General features: G+C 59.4%; 1 protein-coding gene across 1 annotated transcript in view; it reads left to right on the top strand.

Annotated features, from left to right (window-relative positions):
* The first annotated feature begins 7863 nt into the window (after window positions 1-7863).
* Window positions 7864-9739, top strand: part of SLC16A2 (solute carrier family 16 member 2) — a 35959-nt gene continuing 34083 nt past the window's right edge. The window contains exon 1 of the mRNA XM_053990001.1: window positions 7864-8221. Within this exon, the coding sequence (XP_053845976.1) occupies window positions 7864-8221 (358 nt within the window). The remainder of the gene's footprint in view (window positions 8222-9739) is intronic.

Genomic DNA, 9739 nt, shown 5'->3' with positions numbered 1-9739 from the left:
GAGAGGGAGCGGTTTGGGCATCGTCTTCTCCAGATGTAGCATTGCCACCATCTTCTCCACGCTTCCCCTGTGCCCTGTGGAGTCCCTGGGTGTCTCCCCAAGGATCAGATCCAGGCCAAGGGATTGTTCTGGGGTATTGATGAAGCCCCAAGCAAAGCATCGTCTCCAGCTTGTCACTGTCACCAGCTGCTGGTGGCCGAGGATTTGGGGTCCTCTCCTTGGTCATGTCACAGATATACCCCGGGGGCTGGAGCCCTCTGCTCTGAGGGCAGGCTGGGAGAGCTCGGGTGTTCACCTGGAGAAGGGAAGGATCCAGGGAGACCCCAGAGCCCCTTCCAGGGCCTAAAGGGGCTCCAAGAAAGATGGTGACAAAATTTTTACCAGGACCTGTTGTTAGAGGACAGTGATAGTCTTAAAATAAAAGAGGGTCGATTTAAACTAGATACGAGGAAGAAATTTTTCTACAATGAGGGTGGGGCGGCCCTGGCATAGGGTGCCCACAGAAGCTCCTGGATCCCTGGAAGTGTTCAAGGTCAGGATGGATGGGGCTTGGAGTAACCTTGGGACAGTGGGAGGTGTCCCTGCCCACGGCAGGGGGTTGGACTAGAAGACCTTTAAAGATGCCCTCCAGCCTAAACCATGCCATGACTCTGTGCCCCAGTGCCAGCGCTGGGCCATGTTGTGTGCAAACATTTGCAGGAGCCTCAGCTGCTTGGGGGTCTAACAAAATCCAAGCCTGGGAGTCCTAGAATCCCAGAATGGTTTGGGTTGAAAGTGACCTTAAAGACCATCCAGTCCCAACACCCCTGCCATGGCAGGGACAACTTTCACTGACCCCACCTCAGAGCTCTGCCCTTCTCAGCCCACTCCAGCCGCACCAAACCCATCCCAGGCTATGTCCACACTCCAGCCCCAGTGACCAGCAGGGATTCTGCTGGCTGGCAAAGGAGAGAGGTGAATTACTCCTTCAGGGGCTGAGACTGCAGGAAAACCACACAGCTCTGCCCATAGCAGCTGCGTGTCTGTGCCAAGGATGCCAGCAGAGCCAGAGCAGGCTCCAGCGACCCCACAGCCCTTCCTCAAATCCCTGGCCATGCCCCTGCCCGGCCAGGGCAGCCAAGGGGAACTCTGGGCTGGGGGTGCAGCAGAGCAAGGCACCCACAGAAATCAAACCTCAGATCCTGGGGGCAGTTCTGAGCCCCTCAAGAGAGCCGTTGAGGGGCTGGAGTACGTCCAGGGAAGGGAATGGAGCTGGGAAGGGGCTGGAGCACCAGGAGTAGCTGAGGGAGCTGGAAAGGGGCTCAGCCTGCAGCAAAGGAGGCTCAGGGGGGACCTTGCGGCTCTGCACAACTCCTGACAGGGGGGACAGCCGGGAGGTGGGTCGGGCTCTGCTCCAGGGAACAGGGACAGGAGGAGAGGGAACGGCCCCAGGCTGGGCCAGGGGAGGTTTAGATTGGACGTTAAGGAAAATTTCTTCACTGCAAGGGTTGTCTAGCCTTGGCACAGCTGCCCAGAGCAGTGATAGAGTCACCGTCCCTGGGGGGATTTAAAGGATGTCTAGATGTGGCCTTTGGGGATACGGGTTAATGTTGGGTTTGGCAGTGCTGTGAGAATGGTTGGACTCGATGAAGGCTTTTCCACCCTAAACAATTCCACGATGCCGTGATTCTGCGACTGCTGTAAGTGCGGCCGCTACTAGAGGGCAGAGTGAGCCCGGAGAGACAGGTGGTTCGAGCCGTGCGGGAGCTGCGATGTGGGAACCGCGTTTGCTTCCCCTTGCACTGAGGCGTGTGGGGGAAGCAAGAACTTCAGCAGCACGAGGGATAATCTGTGACACGGTTTGAGGTTTGGAGGGAGATGACTCACGCTTTGATTTCTTTATGGAGCGCTCCAGGGCGGGATTAAGCCGTGCTTGTCAGGAAGGCGCTGCATCCAGCAGCGGGGAGGCAGCGGAGAGAGCTCCTCATCCCCAGCACATCAGGCTCCCGGTGCTCCTCAGGAAGAGAAAACCGGCATGGATGAAGGGCGAGGGCACCCCAAAAGGGACAGCTGCCATCTCCTGGGCACTCAGTAGGCTGGACCTAGGGGTCTGGCACAAGGCTGTGTCCCAGCCCAGAGCCCGTCTTTTCTGTAGGCGGCGGTGTAAGGGCAGCTCTGCCGTGCCCGGAGGAGCTCGGGCAGCTCTGCTGTGGCCAGAGGAGCTCGGGCAGCTCCGCCGTGCCCGGAGGAGCTGGGGCAGCTCTGCAGCCCACGCCCCCCTCACTCCGCCCCCCCCTGCCGGTGTCCCCAGGCACCTTCCTCGAGCAGCGGCCACTCAGGCTGGAGATTTTAGATTCATCCTGGACTGCCTTGGCCAAGCTGTCCTGTCCCTGTGCTGGTGCTACCAGAGGGGTTCTCATCTCAAGAAATGAAGTAGAAGTTTTCCATGAGCCAAACAGAGCCAGAAGTGCAGCCGGTCAGGGCGAGGAGGCTGACGCTGCTCCCAGGACAGCACAGCCTGCGACAGCGCCAGACAGGGATCTGGGGACTCACGTTTGGACGGGAGGGGTGAGCAGCCCCTCTGCTGTGCCCCAGGACAGAGCTGCCCCCTCCTGCCCGCAGCCCTCGGTGACCTGCAGCCCTGGCTCAGAGCAGCTCCGGAGCTCTCAGCGCTGCCAGGAGCAGCTCAGCAAGTCACACATCCCCGAAGCGCCAGGAGCAAACCCAAAGGGTGGCACAACTGCCCAGGCCTCAGCCCCTGGAGCCCCCAGACCATCTCCTGTATTCCTGGGTGCTCTCAGGCACACACACCCCCAAGCTTGGGGTGCACAGAGTGCCCAGGGTGCCCCACACAGCTTGGGAGGGTGAGGGCAGGGGGAGCAGAGGGTGCAGACAGCAGCACCCGCAGATCTGTGCACCTTCAGCACTCTCAGCCCAGGGCCAGCCTCAGCCCAGGCTCTTCCCTGCTCTGTGCACAGCACACCTGGGGTTTCACCTGAGTTTTTTCTGCATTCAGACCAGCAGTGTCCTCTGCTCAGGCTCAGGGGCACAAACCAGCTGCACCAAGGCTTCTCTGCTCCCCGAGCCGCTCCCCTGGAGGTGCCTGGGCTGGTTTTGTCCTGGGCCGTGGGACAGGAGCCTGCAGAGCTCCTGGCCCTGCAGCTCCCAGAGATGTTCCAGGGTTGCCATGAGCCACCTTTGTGCCATGCTGGAGCTGGGCAGTGCCCCCACCCTCCAAAGTGAGGAGCTGATGGGGAATTCACCCTTTCCCAAGGGAATTCATTCCATCACTGGATAAACTATGCAAATATCAGTTAATAACAGTAAATTAATGAACCATAGGAAAAACCTTCCCTGGGGGCACATCCACGAACTTTTTGACAGTGATTCCCTGAACCCCTTGGGGTTTTGAGCAGCTTGGGGTCATCAGTGGCTCCCACATCAGTGACACTGTGGACAAACAGGCACAGTGGGGCCAGGGGAGCACGAAGCCCCAAACCCCACCACCCCTCCATCCACCCCAACCAGCTCAGCAAGCCAAAGGCTGTGCAGCTGGAGTGGGATGCCAGGAGGCTGCCAAAGCTCTTCATTTTGGGTTGTGGACCCCCAGCTGGCCCAGGAGGAGGTGGTGGGTGCCGTGGCACTGCCGCACGCGCTCACCTCCTGCACGGGCTGCTTCGAGGGCTGAGGTAATCCTGGGTAATTCCTGACTTCCATGGAAATGCCTCCGGGCCGTGATGATTATCGCTGTAATTAGCCTCTCTGATTTTTCTTGGTGTTCTATAAAATATTAATTTACAGCTGGATCCTTGCCTCCTTTGTGTGCCGGCTCGAGCTCTTCCCATCAGCAGAGCATCTCTGGCACCTCGCGCTGAGGTCCTGTGGGGTTACGTGGCAGAGCTGGGGCGGCCGCTGGCGGCTGCGTCGTGGTTGGGGTTGGTGGGGCTGGGCAGGAACTTCCACTTCCCCACAGGAACATGCCCTTGTAGCTCCTATTTCAAAGGAAATATGGAAAACCGCTGAGGCACGCTCAGAAAATGCCCTCCACACCTCTGCAGCTGGATGGCTGAAGGTGAGCAGGCAGCTGCGTGGCTCCAGAAGCCCTTTAATACAACATAGATCCACCCTGTTCCTCTGTTTGGGCCAGAAACAGTGCTTTTGCTCAGCTGCATGAAAAATCAGGTAGGGCAGCAGTGTCTGAGCAGCACCATGCTCCCCACCCAGCCCAGAGCCACTGGAGTGGACACGGTGCTGTGATTTCCACTGCCAAAATGCAGCCAAATGTGGGGTTTGGTGGCACACGGTTCCCTGAAAACCCACTGCTCACACCAGCACTTTTAAGTTGCCTCATTTTTCAGCCAAGCTAAGTAGAATAGACTTCAATCTTGCCAAAAAGGTGGAAAATGCCACCTGTGATATTTTTGATGCCCAACACTGGGAAAGTCAGGCAGAGGAAGGACATTGCAGTGTGCCGGTCCCCTCTCTGCCTTCTCCCTGGGACAAGCCTTGGGCTCCAGACTCTGCATTCCAGTATCCCTGCCAGGGAGGGAGTTCTGCCACATCTCTAAGGCTGCCCCCGAGATACTTTTTTCTCTGGGACAGTGTCTCTGCCAGGCCAGATGCAGCAGCTGTCTTAACTACAGCTCCAGTCTAAAGAAAGGAGCATTGCTAATGACAGGGAGGGGTTGTGCCCAGCATGTGAATGTCTCTGCCTAGAGCTGCTCGCCACTAGAGATGTTTTCCTGGAGCTTTTGGCCCTGCAGCAGACGCTGTCAGTTTTGTCCTCAGGACAACCCTACATGTCCCTGATGCCTTGAGAGGCTCCTGGAACAGAGGCTGGACAGAGTTAAAGGAATAAAGCAGGGATTTATTAAAAGGCCTTCACAGGATTCACCTTGGGCAGTGCAAGAGCCCGGCTGAGGCTACACCCAAGATGGACCCTGGGTCAGGAGTTCTCACACTTTTATAAGTTTTGGTCCATTTCCATTTTGGGGTTAATTGTCCAGTTAAAGCTCCAGGTTATGCAGTCCCATCCTCCCGGTCTGCTCTCCTCAATTCCCTGTTGTTTGCACTTTTTGGGCCTGAAGCTGCAGCGGTGTCCTTGGTTCTGGGGCTGGAAAAGGATTGTTTTGTCTAACCAAACTGTGAGGAGAACTTGTTAACACTTTATATGAAGTTCAGAGTTATATACTACTGCAGTACAGAATCTGGAAAATAGGAAAGCTCAAACTTAAGGCATCATCCCCATGTCACTAAAACCAAGCCAGGTTGCAAAGCTGCTGGGGATTTGTATTCTCCGAGGCCGCGTCCTCCCAAAACACTGCCCAAGCTGTTTGCACAGGTATTTCCATTCCTCCTCCCCTTCTGCACACCCAGGCACACACGTTGAGCAGGAGCCAATCCCTCTGGCAGAGGCTCTGGCACGAGGTCTTGGAGCCAAGCACACACTGCTGGCAGCCACGCCTTGCCCGGGTGGCCGGGGGCTTGTCAGCTGTGACATGAGGTGCTCCCTGCCAGCTCTCCAGGGATGCCAGATGTGGATCTGGAGAGCCTCGAGGTGCTGCTGCCATCCACTGCATCCCTCACCAAGCTGGCAGGCTCAGGGTTTTGAGGGAAACCATGTGGCAGACACAGAAGGGTGTTCTAGCATTGAGTTCAATGGCAAGAGCAGGGTTTGCCTCAGTGTTTCTTTCATCTTGTGGTTATGAAGCCGCAGAGCCTCTGGGTGGGATGCTCCGTGTTCTTACAGCAGGCAGAGCTGTTCCTGCCTGGATTTCCCAAAGCTTCCCAGGCTGCATCTCCCTCCTCAATGAAACTTCCATCATCTCACCCTGCCCAGACTTTTAACCCCTACTTTTTCAGCCCCTTCTGTGATTTTACTCCTCAGTCTCATTAGTCCAGTCCAGCCCAGTGATGCCTGGGCCAAAATATGATCTGTCCAGGCACCATGCAGCCAGCATCCAGGAGAGATGCTGCTCCCTGGGTTTTGTGTCTGGCTCAAGGTCCAAGGAGTATTAACCTCCTGTTTCCCACTCTGTGAGAGCCTTCTGCAGCTCCAGAGGGAAGAAGTCTCCATAACACGGTGTTTTCTGTGGCAAAGAGTTCTCCCACCTCTCTCGTTGCTGTTTTAAATCCAGCCTTGCTTTGCTGCTGTGGACAATTAACATTTTGGGGGGCAGCTTCCCTGTGCACCACCCGGGGTACCCCAGGCCCCTTCTCTGTCAGCTTGCAGGGGCTTAACAAAATAAAACCAGCAGGCCAGGAACCCGAGCAGGCTTTCTGGTGATGTGGAAATTAAAATTTAGGTGCTCGTTGTGTCGGCAGAGGGCAGTGGAAGATGCTGCCAAACCTCCCAAGCCTCCCCCGGCCGCGCTGTGGAGATGGGGATCCGGGGAGGAGACTCCACCAGAGAGGAAGGGAAATAAAAATGCAGTTCCTCCAGCAGCGAGGCTGACCTGAGCGCGGCGTTCCCGCCGGGCAGCCCACCGGGCGGGGGGATTTGGGCTCATCCATCGGCGCGGTGCAAAGGAGGGAAGGCGAGGCGTGGAGACCGCGCTCTCCATGGGCGCATCCCTCCAGCTCGGGTCTCGCCATCGCTCACAGCGGCTGCTCAGAGCCGGGCAGAGCCGCTGCTCCTCATCCTCTACCCGGGAGGAAGCGGATGGCGATGGAGCTGGCAGTGATTTGCCGGCGGGAGCAGGCGGGAAGGCCGAGGAGAGGTTTTTCTGGCTGTAGCCGTGTCCCAGAGGGGTTCTCCAAGCTCGGCGAGCCGCAGCACGTAGACAAAAGTCTTCCCAACCCGCAGCCCGTGGCCGAGTGCTGTTCTCCGGCTTCGGGAGAGGCAGGGAGATAGTGCGGCCCTGCCGCCGCCTCCCTGCCGCTCCGCACCCTGCCCTGTAATTAATATCCCTGGAGGTAAAGAAAGAGCAGCGGGAGGTTGGGATGTATTATTTTACTCTGATAGGAATCTGACACTGACACAGCCATTAGGGGAAAGAAAGAATAATAACTCAGACTTGGCATATATGAAAGCATAAATACCTTCAGCGTGTGAAAAGACAGGCTTTAATATATTGGTGGGCTTGTAATTATTTATTGAAAGAAGGGAAAAGGCAGAGCTTGCTGCAATACAAGGCAGAGGCGAGGGAACAGCTCCCAGAATCATTGAGTTTGGGTGGTCGCTGCTATCCCGCCCGGAGAAGGCAGCGTGGGGTGACCCGCGGCCCTGGGGGCAGCCGCCGCTGCCGGGGTGATGTCGGCGGCTTCCCCCAGCAAGAAGCCGGGTTGGGGTCACACAAAAGCTCTCCGAACTTTTCGGGGTAGGGCACGCCAAAAATCCCACCGGGCTGTACGGCGTGGAAGGAAACGCATCCCCTCGCCGGCTGTTTGCCACCTGCTCGGGCGGCTCCGGGGGCTTCGCTGCGGGGCGGAGGCAGCGGCAGCATCCCCCGCCGGGCCACCGAGAGCCCCCGGGCCGCGCCCGCGGGATGCCCCGCGACCGGGGGACTGCGCGGGGCCGGGGGCCGGCGGCGGCTCCCCCATCGCTCCCTGCCGCCCCCCCGCGCCCCGCCGGGCCCCGCGGGGGCGGCGCTGGCGGGGGCCCGCCCCGGGCCGGGCCCGCCGCAGGATGCGGCGGCGGGGGCGGCGCGGCGGCTCGGCGGGCGATGCGGGGCCGCGGCCGGGCCCGGGGCCGCCTTTGAGCGCCGCGGGGGGACGGGAGGGGGGCGCGGGCGGGCGGGCGGGCCCCGCCGCAGGTAGGGACGCGGGGGCCGAGCGGCGCGATGGAGGAGGAGGAGGAGGATGGAGGCGGCGGAGGGGAGGCGGGGAGTGAGGCTGCGGCAGGAGGGGGCGGGCGGGGGGGCCGGCCGGGGGGGGGCGGCGGGCATGTGGGACCGGCTGCGGGGCAGTCGGGCGGCGGGCGGCGGCCGGAGCGCGGCCGCGATGGCGCAACGCGACGAGAAGGTGCCGGCGGCGGCGGCGGGCGAGGGCGAGCCCGGGGCCGGGGCCGGGGCCGGGGCTGGTGCTGGGGCCGGGGCCGGTGCCGAGGCTGAGCAGGGACAGAGCGGGGTTGCCGCGCCCTTCCAGCCCCCCGAGGGCGGCTTCGGCTGGGTGGTGGTCTTCGCCGCCGCCTGGTGCAACGGCTCCATCTTCGGCATCCACAACTCCTTCGGGATCCTCTACATGATGCTGCAGAGCGACCTGGGCGAGGGGGAGAAGGATCCGGCGCTAGAGTTTAAAACAGGTATGGGCTCCGCGGCCCCTTCCCCAGGCCGGGCAGTGCGTGCGGGGGGTGCCCGAGCGGAGCGGGGATGCCCGAGCGGAACGGGGAAAGGTGCGGCGGCGCGGCCGGCGCTGCCTCCCGGAGCTGGAAGCTCCTTCTCGGCTGTGTGGAACCTCGATTGCTCCCTGCCCCCTCTATCCTCGTAGCCGTGGCTATATTTATCTCCGACAGCATCATGTGTTTCTAAGCTCCGATGTACTCAATTAAAAGTAATTCGGTTGAAAAACACGCCCTTAGCTTGTCCTGCCGGTGTGTCCTGGGGTAAAGCAGAGCAGCACTGGTGAATCAGCCGCTGCGTGTGAGCCACCCCCTCTAGTTTTCTTTATTATTGTTCTATTTTATGAGTTTTCAAGCTTTCTATGTGTCTGCCTTGTTGGCCGGGGGTGGCTCCAGGAGAGCATCTGCCCTGCTGCCACGCTTCCTCCGAGCCGTGTCCATTCAGTGGGACGGCCGGCACAGGGCAGGGCTGGCAGCGCCACCTGCGCGGTCACTCCGAGGGCAGCGCGGGGTCTCCAGCATTTCACATCCCTGAAAAGCAAGATCCATGGACTGCACCCAGCTTTGGTAGGACCTACCCAGTTTTGGTAGGACCGACAGGCCTGGCCAGGGTGCAGACTGGGTAGGGTTAATATGGAGAAAAGGGTTGATTCTTGCCGCCAAGACCCTGCTGTTGAAGTAGACTTGGCAGAGGGACACCAGCCTCTTAGCGTGGTGGTCCCAGCTGGACACTGGTGTTGGGAGGCCCAGCCTTGTCCCAGGTCCTCCTGTCCCCCCTGGAAGATCACATCCATCCTCGTGGTGGACAGCCGTGGCCCACCTTGCTCTCATCTGCCAGGTGGAGACGAGCACTTGACGCTGAGGGAACCTGCCTGCGGTGCTGTCCTGACTGTGGCTGGGACGTGGGCAGCAGCCAGGAGCCAGGAGTGTGCTGGGGAGAGATGAGTGCCAGGGCTGTGTAAGGACCTTAAAGCCTTGTTTTGGGGACCAGCGTTGCCCACGCTCCCTCCCTCAGCTGGCACATGGCCGGCGAGTGCAGCGGGGAGCGCGCCAGGATGAAATTCATTACGGGATCCACCACATCTAGAATCCCAAATTAACTCCATGATACTCTTACCAGGGAGACGATGGGACCATGTAATTACGGGTACTAACGGAGTGCCACAGCGAGCTGCGGACGTGTGGCCAGTTGTAATTAGGGTGATGGATGGGCTGGGAGTGTGTGTGTGTGTGTGTGTGTTGTGTGTGCGCATGTGATGCCCAGGAAGCTCATAGTGTAGCTCTCTGTTTCCTGCTGCCTGTGATTGTATCTAGAAAGCCTAAGGCAGGGCTCTAAAGGTAAAAGCGGTAACAAAAGAAATTAAATACTGCAAGTTCTGGTGGTTTAAAGCTCTGTGCCCAAGACAGAGGTTGTAGGAGTCAGCATCTGCCTCTTGCTCCCGCCATCTATTTATTTAAGGCTATGACCGCACAGAGGCCTCG

The sequence above is a fragment of the Vidua macroura genome, chromosome 14, assembly GCF_024509145.1.
Source record: "Vidua macroura isolate BioBank_ID:100142 chromosome 14, ASM2450914v1, whole genome shotgun sequence".
Lineage (NCBI taxonomy): Eukaryota > Metazoa > Chordata > Aves > Passeriformes > Viduidae > Vidua > Vidua macroura.
Note: the sequence above shows the minus strand (reverse complement) of the source record. Positions and strands in the feature narration are given on the sequence as shown.